The sequence below is a fragment of the Phoca vitulina genome, unplaced genomic scaffold (genome assembly GCF_004348235.1).
Source record: "Phoca vitulina isolate PV1807 unplaced genomic scaffold, GSC_HSeal_1.0 scaffold72, whole genome shotgun sequence".
NCBI classification, from domain to species: domain Eukaryota; kingdom Metazoa; phylum Chordata; class Mammalia; order Carnivora; family Phocidae; genus Phoca; species Phoca vitulina.
In genome coordinates, this window is record NW_022589775.1 from 1,353,141 (window position 1) to 1,370,453 (window position 17,313).

General features: G+C 38.8%; 1 protein-coding gene across 1 annotated transcript in view; it reads right to left on the reverse strand.

Annotated features, from left to right (window-relative positions):
• Positions 1–640: 640 nt before the first annotated feature.
• Positions 641–17,313, reverse strand: part of MRPL39 (mitochondrial ribosomal protein L39) — a 28,961-nt gene continuing 12,288 nt past the window's right edge. Inside the window, exons 8-10 of the mRNA XM_032393237.1 lie at positions 16,719–16,872; positions 13,091–13,138; positions 641–2,984 (exon numbers count right to left, since the gene is read on the reverse strand). Of these exons, the coding sequence (XP_032249128.1) occupies positions 2,970–2,984; positions 13,091–13,138; positions 16,719–16,872 (217 nt within the window). The 3' untranslated portion in view covers positions 641–2,969. The remainder of the gene's footprint in view (positions 2,985–13,090; positions 13,139–16,718; positions 16,873–17,313) is intronic.

Consider the following 17,313-nt stretch of genomic DNA (forward strand, 5'->3'; position numbering starts at 1 on the left):
TCATTTATGCAAAAAACAAGCCAAAAAAAGACAATGGGAAGAAACTATGAGAATACCAGGGGGAACGTCCTGACCCTCAGGACATGGTATTCTCATCTCAGGGCATCCCCTCGGCCTGGCCCACATTTGTGTTCAAGTTGTGTGTGCTGCCAAGACAAATTTCTCCTCTTAACACTTGAAATGAACATTTGGCTCCGAGGAGCCCCAAAGTAGGCACATCACATTGAAGGGAGTTTCTTCAGACTATGCATTTTATCTGCACTGCTCATCTCTAAGAGGAGTCCTTGTTTTGAGTCCCAATTCTCCAAAACCCTGCTTGCTGCCTACAGTCAGAATGTTAGGCCTGGAGTAGACTGATCTAGTATTACCTTCCTGCTGTTATAAGGAAAAGCTATGAACATCAAAAAGCTTAAGAAAAACTCTGCCATGAGGGGCACCTGGGTGGCTCAGTCGGTGAAGCATCCCACTCTTGGTTTTGGTTCCGGTCATGATCTCAGGGTCCTGGTATCCAGTCCCACGTCAGGCTTGTGCTCAGCGCAGAGTCCGCTGGAGACTGTCTCTCTCTCTCTCCCACTGCCCCTCCCCCTGCTCGCGCTCTCTAAGTAAATAAAATCTTAAAAAAAGAAAAGAAAAACCGTGCTGTGAAATGCTTTATTTGAAGAGCGCTAGAGTACATGAAACTTGGGTGAGTTCCTTAATCTCTGTAAGCCTCAATTTTCTCACCAGTGAAATGATGAATCTATTTCAGAAGGACGGTTAGCTCGAGTGAAATAGTGCGTGTAAAGAGCACTATTATGCATTACGTGTTAAATGAACGCTGGCTTTAACACTTCTAGATTTCAGTTATTAAATCAAATGGGCTCCCGTAGCACATCTCCCCGAGGGTGCATTAGCTCCAACCTAGCCTTAATCCCATGGTGACAACCCGGAAAAGTGAGATCTTCCAGGGGCGCTGGGTTTTCTCTGATGCCCAGCTCTCATAGGCTCCTAGCTCCTGATCTCTCCATCTTAGATGGAGCCTTCCTGACCGATAGGCTCAGCCGTGCCAAAAATTCTAGGCGTAAGATTGGGTGTGTGTTTAGGTTGGAGAAAGCGGTAAAGTAGCAAGGAAGTGCATGTGTGTTTTGAAGTGAAAAACTCAGGGTGGCTGAAGTGAAAGTGGGTGATGTGGCAGATGGAGAAGGTAAAAGGAACCCGATTTTGTACACAGAAGGCTGAACTGAGTGAAGCATGACATCATGCAGGACATGGTTTCTTTAAAAAAAAAAAAAACAGAAAACACAACACTTGAATATTAAGAGGGTTGCCTAGGATCTGACCCACTTCCCTAGAAACTTGCTGAATTAGAGACTTCACTCTCAGCAGTAAGACTGAGTAGCTAAAAAAAAAAAAACAGAATTGCGGGGGAGAAGAAATGAAGTCAGGGGACTGAAGAATATAGAGAAAACATGGAGTATTAGAATTTTTTCAAAAATAAAGAGATGACCAGTACTTTGATTAAAGGAAGTGGGGAAAACTTTTGAAGAAGTAAAAGAGCTTGAAGAAAATTAATAAGAAGTCTGTAAATGGGAAGCACTCAAAAGAAGTTGACTCATTAGGTGGTTTTCAGGTAATATTGACTAGGAAACAGTGAAATCAACAGTAAAACTTGCACATAAGTGTTCAGCTTTCCACTTTGGACTTCAAATTCTTTCCTGGCAGTAAGGATAAGGAAATAATGTACATATAGAGGGTTTGGGTTTTTCTGCTACTATTATAACAGATCTAAGTGTTCACCTGCTTAACACATATATTCCTAACTGCTCGAGTAATGATTTGTTTTAGATAGATTTCTCAAATGCCACTCTTCAGCGCTTCTTCGCAGGACTCAGGAATTTCCCAGGTCCCTGGCTCTAAAACACTGCATCGTAATTTGCTGTGGTGTGTAAACGACTGCACTAGAAAAGGTGTATCCTTGAGGGCCAAGCCACCTCTTGCAGATTTCCATCTTACGCAAATGTTTACTGACTTAATCATACCATTATTATTCCAAGTTCAATTGTCAAAACAACTTAAGTTTAAATATAGTGAACATTTCACTCTATACCCATAGGCTCAAAGAGGTGATTTTTAGTAAATAAAAGGTCATTACAGCAAACAAATGACTGAAAAATTCTACATATAACTGAAGAGCTAGGGCAGTGATTCTTACTTTGGAAATGGGTCAAGGTGCAGGCTCCCAGGCTCCCACCGCAGAGCTTCTGATTCTGTCATGGAGCTCAGGAAATTGCCTTTTTACCAGGCTAACTGAGTGATCCAGATGCAAACAGTTCATAAACCAACTCTGAGAAACAGTGGCTTATACCCTGCGCTACTGCTGATACGGCAACTAGGAATGGCGCCCAGCAGAAATCCTGCAACATACAGATGCAATTCTGTGTACTGTTCACACACAGTTTATTCTGTGTAATGAGAGGTTCTGCCACGTGGGTGGAGTGATGAGTTGCCCAATCCTTGATCTCTTTGGGAGATAAGCAGCCATTAAATTTCAGGTCCCATTATCCCTTCCCACCAAAAGCATCGACCTTGGACTAGCCATGCCCAAACTATCAGCTGCTGCTTAGAGCAGTCATTAGGGAAGGTCAGTGAAGGGATCAGGTCCCAGTTCCTGCCTGGGAAAGAGTGGGTTGGCGAACGAAACAACCACAAGATGTCACCGCCATCTTAACTCACTCTGCGCTGCCAAAGCTTCACCAGTCAGGATGTTCAGTCTTCACTGAGGAAAATCCTACCCTTTCCCAAATGCTGACAGCTCAACGATTTCGGATCCTTTAGCCTGTGCCTAGAACATAGGAAAAGAGCGCGGGAAAGGGTTGCACCCAGAGTGACCTTTCTCCTCTGGTCTCCCAAAGTGCAGTTTGTGGCTCTCCTGTAAAAGTGCTTCACGCTGTGCCCCACATTTGTTACTTGCATACATGTTGTCCTCTCTTCTAGATCATGAGCTCCTGTAGGAAAGAAATACCATTTTATACTTCCCTGTATCCCACTCCGCTCAGGGCCTTGCTCACAGCTGCTTGAGTGGAATGGGGAAATGTGTCCAAGTCTTCAGTGATTTGGAAACACAGCCTGTTCTGATGTCAGAGACTGTCTGTAACTGGCGTATGTGTATGTCTGGACTAGAGGGACTGTTTTTCAAGTTGACCTGTATGCTCGTTACAGACAGCTCAAGCGTCAATTTGGCTTTTCCTAAGTTTTGCATATCAAGAAGGCCATCTCCATATTCACTTTAATAAATTCCATTATTGAAAAAATATATATGAAAAATACATATGAAAATGTGTCCTTTTATTTTATTTTTTTTTAAGATTTTATTTATTTATTTGACAGAGAGAGACAGAGCGAGAGAGGGAACACAAGCAGGGGGAGTGGGAGAGGGAGAAGCAGGCTTCCCACTGAGCAGGGAGCCCGATGGGCTCGATCCCAGGACCCTGGGATCATGACCTGAGCCGAAGGCAGACGCTTAACAACTGAGCCACCCAGGCGCCCCAAAAATGTGTTCTTTTAATCTCTACAGGCAGGCTTGACAATAACACCCAACTTGGAGATCCCTTAGAAATAATATTGTAGTAGTAACCTCTCCTAAAACTTTTCCCTAGTTTCCCTTTCTTTCAACATATGAAACCATGTATGAAACCTTAAATCTGCTCATTGGATAAATTTATCTTTAAGAGGATGTTATCTATACTATCAAAAGTTAAAATGCACGTAATCTTTGATCAACAGGATCACCTATAAGAATTTATATTTCAGGGGCACCTGGGTGGCTCAGTCAGTTAAGTGGTGGACTCTTGGTTTCGGCTCAGTCATGATCTCAGGGTTGTGGGATCGAGCCCCACGATAGGCTCCATGCTCAGCACAGAGTCTGCTTGCCCCTCTCCCTCTGCTCTTCCCCCTACTTGTTCTCTCTCTCAAATAAATAAACAAAATCTTTAAAAATAATAAATAAAATAGGGGTGCCTGGGTGGTGCAGTTGGTTAAGCACCCGACTCTTGGTTTCAGCTCGCATCACGATCTCATGGTTGTGCAATCAAGCCCAGTGTCTAGCTCCTTACTCAGCACAGGGTCCACTTGAGATTCTCTCTCTCCCTCTGCCTCTCCCACTCATGCTCTCTCTCTCTGAAATTAATACATAAATCTTTAAAATAAATTTTTTAAAATTTATATTATAGATCTACAAGCACATGTGTACAATCATATATACAAGTTACTAATTGTAGCATTACTTTAATAGCAAAAATTAAAAATCAACCATCAATAGGGAGTGACTAAATAATGGTACACCTGTACATGGAATACTATATACTGAAAGAATAGAAATAAAATGTGTAACTTGTAAAATAGAAAGGAGGGGGCGCTTGAGTGACTCAGTCACTTAAGCGTCTGAATCTTGGTTTGGGCTCAGGTCATGATCTCAGGGTGGTGAGATCCAGCCCAATGTCGGGCTCAGCACTGAGCATGAAGCCTGCTTAGGATTCTCTCTTCCTCTCTCTGTCTCAACCCCCACCCACCCCGCTCACTCTTTCTCTCTCCAAAAAAAATTTAAAAAGAAAGAAAGAGAGAGAGAGATACTCTTAGAAAGGAAAAAGAGAAAATAAGGAAAATCAGATCAAATACTTGACAAGAAACAAGAACAAATAATGAAATAATGTAAAGAAATGATAATCATTGTAAAATATACATGCATTAAAACTTATTAAAAGACAGTAATTCCAAGACTCAGTTTTAAAAGAAAATGACAGTTACATGCTGTTTGCAAAAGAGACCTGAAACATAATGACCAAAAAAAAAAAAAAAAAAAGGTGAGAGTAACAGGACAGAAAAACAAATACCAGGAAAATACTAACAAAAACCCAAGGTAATAACAGAACCAGATTAAAGAAAAAATAAATTAAGGAAACCAGATTAAAGGGGATGAAATCATTATGAGGGATACAGAGGATCCTTATTTAATGATTAAAAAAAAAAAATTTGCTGGCAAGTTATAAAAACCCCAAACCAGAATACATGGTGCTAACAATACAGTCTCAAAATATAAGCAAATACTGATTTAATTACAGCAGAAATTGTCAAATCCACAATCATTGCAGGAGCATGGATTTAAAGGGAGAAAAAAAGATTCCTCTCTGCTCTTTTAAAGAGAAAACCTAACACATAAAGACACGAAAAGCTGAAAGGAATGAAAAAATATTTACCATATCCTAAAGAAACCTCATGGAGAAATTTCAGAATCAGAAAAGCAGATTTTAAGACAAGTGGCTCAGAAGTTGACAAGCTGATCCAATAACCACTATAATGTTGAAAAAGAAGAATAAGGAAGGACTCATCCTACCAGAATTCTGAATTACTTAAATTACAGTTAGTTAACATCCAGTGTAATACCAGTTTCAGGGGTAGAATTTAGTGATTCATCACTAACTACAACACCCAGTGCTACTTCAACTTAAAAAAGGCTTTACTGAATTTCTTAAGCACATACAAATCATAAAGAAAAAAAATGGATAATTTCAACCACGTTAAAAATAAAGACAGCACAAAGTTAAAAGGTAAGCCAGACCAGAGAAGATATTTACAGTAACAAAGGTTTAACTTTCTGAATATATAAAGAACTCCTGTGAACAGGACCAAAGATCCCCCGTAAAAAAAAAGGTGGGGGGAGCTATAAACTGGTAACTCACAGAAGAGGAAACCTTCTTGGATAAAAAACAAATGAAAAGACACTCATTGTCACTGTATGTTCAGTATTAAACAAACTGATTAAATGATAGGATCAGGCATATCCAACCAACCTGAATGTCAGATAATGACAAGTGTTTGTGAGGGAGAGGGGAAACAACCACCACCGCTGATAGGGAGTAAACTGCTACAACTATGGTAACTAATAACATTTAGTAACGTTGAAGATGCATGTCCCGCTTCTAGGTACATACCCTAGAGATACTGTCAAATGTGTAAACAAAGAAACATACACAAGAACGTTTTCCTTTTGTAATACTAAAAAGTAAAGGGGCACCTGGTGGGCTCAGTGTGTGGAGCATGCGACTCTTTATCTCAGGGTTGTGGGTTTGACCCCATGTTGGGTGCAGAGATTACTTGGAAATAAAATCTTAAAAAAAAACTAAAAAGTCAAGACCATCCTCAATGGCCATCAATAAGAGAAATGAACTAATGGTGGGATTAATCATACAATGGAATAGTACATGTATCAACCAGTTCTGCACGTAAACTAGCTCCTCACATATCAACATGTTAAATGTGAAAACAAAATGCTGAGTAATAAACTTTAAAAGGATATGTATCATGAAGCCAATTATGTTTAGTTTAAAACATAGAGGATACTATACATTGCAAATCATGAAGGGTAAGGATATGCACGAAAAGATAGTAGTTCTTGGAAGGAAATGACAAGAGGGAGATGTTCAATGGATAGGTAGCTTTTTGTTTATTTAAAAAGAAGAATCTGAAATAAATAGGGAAAAGGGTAACAATGGTTAAATTTGGGTAGTGACTACATGTCAACATTCTTGGCTGCAAACAACAGGATCTGCTCTAGCCAGTTTAAGCAAAAAACAAATGGCTCACAAATGGGCTCAGGCTTGGAAATCTGGTTACACAACTCTGGAAAATGCCATTACACCAGAGCAGCTGCAAGGGCAAGGACTGCTGGGCATGGCCCACTGCACCATGGCTGCCCGGAAAGCCACGAGTCCCTGCTCCCCGAACAAAATGGATCCCATGGGCCACGCTGTCTTCATGGTGTCACTTCCAAATTTCATACAAGTATGTCTAACTGGTGACCTAGGATGCCTGTCTGAGCCCCCAGCTACAAGGAAATTTTGGAAATTATGTTTTAGTCTTCCCCTTGGTGAGATAAGATCCATAGGGTGGGATGTCACCAGAGTGGATGTTCAAGCAGTACTAGGTACCCAAAAAAGCAGGACAAATGTCCACTCAAACAGGGGTTATGTTTCTATTTTTCTGTATGCTCAAAATAGTTCATATTTTTTTTAAAAAAATCAAAGTATAAATCCACCAAGAGGATGGGAGAGGAAAGCAGCAGCAGAAATTTCCAGGAATTTCCAAAAGATGGGACTAACAGGACAGTAGAGGGTGTCACCACTTAGATGTACGTGGAGGGAGTCCATCAGAAGAGAGAGTTGACCTGCCCAGATGGGTCTGGAGAAGCTCAGAGGTGGTAGAAGACAGAAGACAGGAGAGGGGCTAAAAAGAAAGGGATTAAAGGTCTATATGCAAACCAGTTGACCTTGACGCCACATCCCCTATCTCCAAATACAGAAGGGCATGAATCCAGGTATTTCCTCCCAGGTAAACTAATGGAAGGATCTCATGAAATAAGTGGGAGCACTGTCTGGGAAGAACAAGAGCAGTCAGTATAGAAATCTGTCACCAAGACTGAACAGCTCTTCATTCTAGCATTGAGAAAATCCCCATCGTAACAGTCAGTGGCATTAAGTTCAATTAAAAAGATAGGATACAAACACAAAAAAAAAAAGAAAGAAAGAGAAAAAAGGAGGGGAGGGGAAATACAGAAGACCAATACAGAAGATCCAAAATCCAATAAAAGGTATTGGAGAAACAGAAAAGGAAAAGGAATAAAATATTTAGAAAGAAAAAGAAAAATTTCCTAGAGCTCAAAAGAGATGTCAAAATTGAAAGTACCAAGGAGAATAATTAAAAATCTAGATACAGACATAAAATTTTACCACTCTAAAACACCAAGAACATTAAGATCCTAAAAGTATCCAGAGTGTGTAATGCATGTGGGTGTGCGGCAGGGACAGTGGTATGGAGGAAGGCAGGGTTGCAGAGAACAGTTTATATAAAAAGGAACAAAGTCAGATGGGTTATCAGACTTTTCATTAGCAACATCAGATGCCAGAAGATACTTGAGCTGCTTTCAAAGTCTTGACAGAAAATTATTTTCATTTACAATTCTCTACCTAGCCAAACAGTCGATCAAATAGAAGTTGCAAAACAAAGCTACTTTAGACATGCAAGGGCTCACCTCTTACACGCTTTTTCTCAAGATGTAACTTATATGGACTCCAGCACAATGAGAAAGTTAATAAAGGAACAGGAAGCTATGGTCTCTAGGAAGAAGTAGATCCCACCCAGGGAAGAAATAAAATCTTCAGAAGAAACCTGTGTACTACGCCCAGGAAGAAATTTTTTGGCAAAACAGTTTGAAGACTGATAATCAAGACTTGCCCCAGATACAGGAAAGCAGGAACTCTGACACACTGTTACTGGGACTGCCACTGGCAAAATCTTTTGGAGGTTAAGATCTGGTAGCATCTGTCAATAACTCTACAATCAGAAATCTATTCCTACAAAGTGTATGTGAGGCGGTGCAGAACAGTACGTAAGAGCATGTGATGAAGTAACCTGGGCCCAAATTCCAGCTTTGCTACTGGCCAGTTCTATGGTCTGCTTCCTCATTTACAAAATGGAAACACCTTCTCAACACATTGTGAGGATTAAATAAGGGACTCATGTGAAAGGCTTAGCATCGTGGCCAGTATATAGGAAATACTCAGTTAACTTAGTTAATTCTCAGTTAAATCTATCCATCCACAAAACACTTGCCATTTTGTACAAGGATATTGATTGTGTCATTGTTTAAAATAACAAAAATGGTTGACTTATTTCGCTAGTCAATCAGAGAAAAACATGTATCATATGACCTCACTGATATGAGGAATTCTTAATCTCAGGAAACAAAGTGAGGGTTGCTGGAGTGGGGGGTGGGGTGGGAGGGACGGGGTGGCTGGGTGATGGCGCTGGGGAGGGTATGTGCTATGGTGAGCACTGTGAATTGTGTAAGACTGTTGAATCACAGACCTGTACCTCTGAAACAAATAATACATTATATGTTAAAAAAAAAAAAAAAGAAGAAGAAGATAGCAGGAGGGGAAGAATGAAGGAGGGGAAATCGGAGGGGGAGACGAACCATGAGAGACGATGGACTCAGAAACAAACTGAGGGTTCTAGAGGAGAGGGGGGTGGGAGGATGGGTTAGCCTGGTGATGGGTATTGAGGAGGGCACGTTCTGCATGGAGCACTGGGTGTTATACACAAACAATGAATCATGGAACACTACATCTAAAACTAATGATGTAATGTATGGTGATTAACAATAAAAATTTTAAAAATAAAAAATAAAATAACAAAAATGAAAACTAGTATGATCCTTTATGTTTTTAAAAGATTTCATTTATATTTGTACATATATGTTTATACACGTAGGAAAAAGGACTGAACAGAGAAAACATGTCAAAGTGTTATATCTGGGGAGTCAGAGAGAACAGGGTTGTTTCTGCATAAAATTTTTACTGTGAACAGCGTAAGTTGTTTTAACCTTTAGAAAGTAAAAAGTAAAAATAATAATAATAATAATAATAAAGAGGAAAAAATAAACATCAGTATAAATCCTAGGGAGAAAAAAGACAGTTAATCTTTTTTTTTTTTAAAGATTTATTTATTTATTTTAGAGGGAGTACTCAGGGAAGGGGAGGGGCAGAGGCAGAGTGAGAGAAAGAATCCCAAGCAGACTCCACGCTGAGCACAGAGCCCATGTGCTGAGTACTGAGCCTGACACGGGGCTCGATCCCACAACCCCAAGATCATGACCTGAGCCAAAACCAAGAGGGGGACGCCCAGCCAAGTGAGCCACCCTGGTGCCCCGACAGTTAATCTTTAGAAGCACACACAAATATTTCATAGAAAACTTTTATTTTAATTTACTATACATATTTAAATTTTAGGAAGTTACTAGGCCGATGCACTTTCCTCTGTAGGTTTAGTTTGATCTTCAGTTACCTGTAAATACATGAATACTTTAATTTTCTAATAATAACCACTTTTAGTTTTACCCTTAGCCCACCATTTTAAATCATTCCACAGTCCTTCTCCTATAATGACCCTTGGTCTTTCTCCTTTATTAGTAATTATTATAGGAAGTTAAGCAGAAAAAGAAGAAAACGTACAAGGCCAGGTTCCCAATATAAATGATCAAGTAAAGTACAACAATTTCATTAAAAATATAATCTGAAGCATACAGCTAGGCGTCTCCAGTTTGTCATTTTATTTTTCAATTACAAAATGAAATCATTCATGTTAGAAAAATACCAGCAATGCTGTAACACAGTATCTTAAATCAAGAGATTTTCTTGGGAGGTATATTCTATTTTAAATATAGTATATTACAGGTTTAGCAGAAACAGGTATCTGTACATCCATATTTCTATTCTGTGTCACTTAAACACATCAAACAGCTATACTTACTCCTCACCACCCCGACACCCACCACACCTCCAGCATTATCTGTCTCAGTGAAGGTCTCTACCCAGCTGTCCACACCTGCCATTCGGGAATCCATCGTTCTCTTATGTGCGTATTCAATCCACAGTCCTACTAATTCTACCCAAGTGGCTCTCACTGCCACACCTGAACTTGAGGATCTCACCACCTTCTATCCCTTTAACAGGACTGCTGGCTTAAGTCACAGCTTTCTTCCACGCTGCCCCAGAGTAAGCTTTTAAACACGAACAGCTGACCCATAGTTTACTTCCTTTTTCAGATTCCCCAGTGACCCCCAATCACCTCCAGGAGGGGAATGTAAATTCTGTATCATGGAAGACAAGCCCTTCATATGCTATTTCCAACAGACTTTGTTGAACTCATCACCCACCCTACGGAAGACTGTACGTTCAGACCCATCTTATACTCATCACGCTCTCCATTCCTCCACCCTTCTAGTCAAGCAGCTTCCTCTGAGACATCCACCAACCTCTCCCAAGCAAATTATTTGCCGGGCCCACTTTAGTCATCCTCTCAAGCCGGCTTAAGCAGCACCAATCCCTGGAAACCCTCTTTAACCAACCCGCCAGCTTGGTTTGGGTCCTTTGCTGTATGCCAGAACTCCACATGTACACCCAACTGTCTGCCTCCAAGTCTAGTTACCCGTTAAAGTAACTTCCCTGAGGCCAGTAGGTTTGTTCATTTCTGTACCTACAGCTCCTGGCACGTACAGACATCCGAATCAACGAGCCATACGTCTAACCTACTCCCTTCAAACAAACAAAATGGACAGAAGCAGGAAACCGAACCAGAATAAATGTTGCAAAAAAGCTACTCACTGATTCGTATTACATACTCTAGGCTACTTCCTCTACTATTTTCCTACATTTATTATATACTCATTTCTTCTCTAGTTTCCTAATCTAAAATGATCATTACGGTGAAGGGGACTAAGAGCACACTAATAGTGATGAGCACTGAGAAATGTACAGAATTGATGAATCATTATATTGTACACCTGAAACTAATATAACACTGTGTGTCAGTCATACTTGAATATATAAATTAAAAATAAATAATAAAATGATTGTGACCAAAGAGACAAAATTATTCTATCCATTCAAAAATACTTTCTTTTCATGAGAAAATTACATGTAATCTTTACACAAGAACATTAGACTAAGTGCCTCAAAAATAAATTTTATCTGTAAATTCATTAATAAAGACTAGGTTTGTACATCATCATAAAAAATAATCAATAAATACTTACCAGGTAACCCATATACCAAAGGTTGGGCTCAAAATTTGGCATGACACATACATAATAATCCCTGAATGGGTTAACAGACTGAATGTAAATGTACTAGCAAAAACAACTGGAAAACCATATGAGGAGGTATATAATCAAGTGGAAATTGTAAGAATGGATATTTGTTCAGAGATTACTTTGCAAATGTTTCATGAGGACAGTAAGACTTGGATGAGGTACTGAAGAATGAGTAGGATGTATTCATTCATAGACAGGAGGAGAAACGGACACAGAGTGCAAACAGAAAAACTGCCATGAATAAACAAACTTGAAAATAAGTCTGAGTTAACAATGCTAATATCATATATTTGAAAGTTACTAAGAGAATAGATTTTAAAAGTTCTCACCACACACACACAGAATATGTAACTCTGTGAGGTGATGGATATGCTAACTAACTGTGGTAATTAGTTTGCAATACATACACATATCGAATCATTACAATGTACATCTTAAGCTTACACAACGTTAAGCTTAAGTCCATTATATCTCAGTAAAGCTGGGAAAAAATAAAGTGATATAAGACTGCAAACTAGGGGCACCTGGGTGGCTCAGTCGGTTAAGCGTCTGCCTTCGGCTCAGGTCATGATCCCAGGGTCCTGGGATCGAGCCCCGCATCAGGCTCCCTGCTCAGTGGGGAGTCTGCTTCTCCCTCTCCCTCTGCCTGCCTCTCTGCCTACTTGTGCTCTCTCTCTCTCTCAAATAAATAAATAAAATCTTTAAAAAAAAAAAAAAAAGAAGAGAAAAGAAAAAGTTTAATGTACGTTTGCAAACTTGACTAGAGTAGAAAATTAGGATGACTAGGAAGGGTTCATGGCCAGATTAAATGGAACAGCTATCAGATAATGTAAGTAAAGGATGAGCACTTAGCCTATGAAAGAGTAAATAGGGATAAAATAGGTCAAGAAATATAATCATTCCTACTTGTGAAATCTAAATGCTAATGACACAGAATGAACTACAAAACACAAGTAACTTACTCAAATACTGTTTTTCAGGACATTTGCACATTTAATATGTCAACCAAAAGTCAAGGTATTTTTAAAATATATCTGACAAATCTTAATCTCTCAATGCTCATTTAGTTTACAAAAAAATTACCAAAGACCTAATTAACACCACTGGACCCACTAAGATCTATTACTACTATAAAGCAGTATTCTTCTTCTTCTTCTTCAAGTTCCACAGTATCATTTCCATGATATTAACAAACAAAAACAGGAGAAATGCCAAATTACAACTCTTCTCTTGCCAGGATATTACTGGGCTCACCAACTATAACACTGCTTTAGCTATTGAGACAATTAGTTACTTTTTTCTTTCATTTTCTTTTCTTCCCTTTTTTATTTATTGTTGTGTTGTTGCCTGATTCCAATAAAAATTTCTTCATGGAACAGTACTCATTAGCTGTCAAAAAACACTTACCATTTTCCGAGATCTTCCCAACAGCTTATCCCATATTGTAAAATGTGCCTTGAAAAGAAAAGATTCACTATGAATTAAATAAAGCAATAAAGTTAAAATAAAAGGAAATGAGTCTTATATAGGTTTTAAACAAAACAAATACATAAGAAGTCAGGCAGTACTAATGAGGCTAAGCAGTTACAAAAGTAGATTCGAGTAGGGGGAAAGGTACTTTACGGGACAGCTGCTTTGTTTGGCATGTAAGAAAAACTGACATTAAGCACTGAAAATGCCATTCTTCCTCTTCTGTCCTTCCTAATCATTACCATCACAGACAGCATTCCTTCTAATGGGAAGCAAAACTCTGCCCCACTTTCCCATGGGCTGCAGTTCTTTCCTTAAATAGCCATTTTCAACAAACTAGAAGTCATTCTTCAAATCACTAGCAATCACAAGGAGAGGTTCATCAAGAACCGATGGTGACCAATGGTGACATCTTCACGCTGAAATGGCAGTTCTAGAGGATTTAGCAAATTACCTAAAGAACAAGTAAAAACTAATGTAGAAAATAATAAAATCATAGAACCAATTTACTTAATCCTTAAAAATTTTATATAGTTGGGGATTCTCAGAATGCACAGATGAAAACTGTGTAAAATGCATTAAGGACCACATCAATTTTACTAAGTCATTTAAAGGTGATACTGAGGGATATGGGTGGGCCAGTGACTACATCACACTGAATGACCTGGTAAAATCTATGATAAAAGGTAAAATTACTATATGCACGTGTAAGCCCTTCTGGAGAAAAGAGCAGTGTTGTATGTTTAAAAGGAAAACCACACCTGACTCCAGCAGAATGGACAGCTGGTGCAGACCCTACGGTGTGGTTGGAAGACAGTGGATGATGGAGAAAGTCGTGTGAGACGTCGGAGAGGCAGGCAGGGGCCAGATAATGTGGGGCTTTGTGAGACAAGATACAGGGTTGGGATTTTTATCAGAAGCCCCTGGAATGTTTAGGGCAAAGGGATTATGTGATCTGATTTGTATATGAAAAAGTCCTTTTGCTACTAAGTAGGGAATGTGCTTCAGGGGGGCAGAGTGAAAGCGAGGAAGGGGTGAAGAGTAAGAGGGGCTTGGAAAGGGTGGTGGTAGCAGATGGGATGCTATGCAATGGAGGGACTCAGGGCATGTTTCAGAGTTAAGAGTTTAAATGCCTTGATGATGAATGGGATGGAGTATGGATGAGAGGGAAACAGAATCAAGGATTACCTCACAGCTAAGTAGATGATGGTGTCATTTACTGAAATGCAGAAAGCTAGGAAAGGAAACAGGTACGTGGAGAAAAATCAAACATGTCAAGGACAAATGCTAAAAAGTACAAAATGTTGATGAATGAGATGAAGGATTTAAATAAAAGATATACTATGTTCAAAGACTAGAAGATACAATTTAGTAAAGATGCCAATTCTCCCCAAATTTATATATAGGTTTAATACAATTCCTATCAAAGTCCCAGCAAGACTTGTCAATACAGAAAGATTATCCTAAAATTAAATGAAAAGGCAAAGGACCTAAAATAATTTAAGCAATTTTTTTTTTTTTTAAGATTTTATTTATTTATTTGAGAGAGAGAGCACATGAGGGGGGGAGGGTCAGAGGGAGAAGCAGACTCCCTGCTGAGCAGGGAGCCCGATGCGGGACTCGATCCAGGGACTCCAGGATCATGACCTGAGCCGAAGGCAGTCGCTTAACCAACTGAGCCACCCAGGCGCCCAGCAATTTTTTAAAATAATAACAACATGGGATGAATTATTCTACCTGATTTCAAGAACTGTTTACTGTTACAGTAATCAAGACTGTGATACCAGCAGGACAGACACACAAATCAATGGAACAGAATAGAGAACCCAGAAATAGAACCATACAGATATGGTTTTTAAAATGATTTTTAATAAGGGTACAAAAGCAACTTAATGGAGGAAGGACAGCCTCTTTAACAAATGATGCTGGAGCAATTTGACATGTATAGGCAAGAAAAATGAACTGCAACCTAAATCTCACACCTTATACAGAATTTAGCACAAAGTGGACCACAGACTTAAATATAAAACTATAAAACTACGAAACTTTTAGCGGGGGAAAAAAGGGAAAAAATCTTTGGGATCTAGGTCCAGGCCAAGAATTATTTGAATTAACACCAAAAACATGATCCATAAACAGAAAAACTGATAAACTGGACTTCATCAAAATTAAAAACTTCTGATCTGCAAAACTTCTGATCTTTCGTTAAGAGGATGAAAAGACAAACTACTGACAGAGAGAAAATATATGTGAACTACATACCTAACAGAAGACTAGTAGCCAGAATACACTAGGAAAAAAACTCTCAAAATTCAACAGTAAAAAAAAACAAATAATCCAATTAGAACATAAGCAAAAAACATAAACAGACTTTTGCCAAAAAAGATATACAAATGGCAAATAAACACATGGAAAGATGTTCAACACAATTAGCCAATAGGAAAATGCAAATTAAAACTACAGTGAGAAATCACTACAAGCCTATCATAATGGCTAAAAATAGTGACAATGTCAAATGCTGGCAATGATCAAAAAACTGATTACTCACACATTGCTGGTGGGAATGGTAAAATGGTACAGTCACTCTGGAAATCGGTTTGATCGTTTCTTAAAAAACTAAGTATGTGCCTACCGTATGACCCAGCAATTGTACTCATGGGCATTTATCCCAGAGAAATGAAAACATATATTCACAAAAGCCTGTACACAAATGTTCATAGCAGCTTTATCCATAATAGCCAAAAAACTACAAACAACCCAAATATCCTTTAACAGGTGAATGGTTAAACAATACACAGTAGGTCCATACCACAGAATACTACACAGCAATAAAAAAGAACCAATTATTGATACACACAACAACTTCGATGAATCCTCAGAGAATTATGCTGAGAGAAAAAAGCCAATCCCCAAAGATTACATAATGTATGATCCCATTCATGACATTCTTGAAATGAAAATTTGTAGGAGCAGAGAACAGACTAGTAGTTGCCAGGGGTAAGGAGGTGGGGGTGGGGCAGAGGAGAGTGGATGTACCTATAAAGGGCCAACAGGTGAGAGCCTTGTAAAGAAATTGTACTGCATCCTCATTATGTCAATGTCCATACTCTGGCTGTGAAATCTACACAGATTTTGAATTATCTGAAAATCCAAAGTTGAATTAAAAAAAAAAGCATTAACGAGGGGTGGGAACAATATGGAAAATAACAGACTCTGGGTCATGAATAGATTAGGAAAATTAGGGAGAAGAACCTGCCAAACCTAAATTCAAAAGACATTCCAGAAGGGCTTACCAATATGCACTCCAATAATCCTCAATGCACCCTCCTCCCCTATACTAATTTGAAAAATTAAAATTACTATCTCAGTCTGATTCAACTTTTTCAACTAAATCAGTTTACATTCCGGGGAAAATTATTTTTATCATAAACCTGAATTTATAAAATATTAGTGTCACACAACTTAAATGAAAATTAAAATGTATGTCCTTCAAATTGGTATAAATCAAGACCAGAATCACACCCACGCCCAAACTGGACGTCCTGAAACTTTAAGCTTTACTTACTCTTAAGTGTACAGGTAAAGACAGACCCTGGAATCTTCGTACAAGACTCAACGGGGTGGCTTGAAGATTGTGAACCGCTGACACTTCATACTGGAAACAAATACTTGTTCTTGGAATAAGAGGACCCTCACTCACATCAATGAAGTCACCAAATCTGATTTGATTTTAAAAACAAACAAATAAAACCTCAAAATCAAACCATTTACAGTAGTTTGGAAAAAAATCTATTAATTCTCTTTGGGACAATGTCCCTAATCAATAACATTCCATGTGGCTCTATTCAGTCTCTACTGCTCCTGACACAACAATCTCAAGTGAAGAGGCTAGAACTATGAAAATTAAAGTCAAGTGAACCTTGTTCTTTATTAGCATTGATATAACTTTAGAGAGATTTTTAAGATCACTGAACACATCATGCTATCGAGTGAATCCAATGTCTAAAACTGATCACCTACAACCTTATAACAACTCATTGTAATAGAGTTAGGAACTCAGTGTATACGACAGATTGTCCAAAGAGCAGCTTTGTAGAAGAAAAAAACTTAACTCTGAATCAAGAAAACATGAGGCTGAGAAAAAAGATACAGGTCATGAA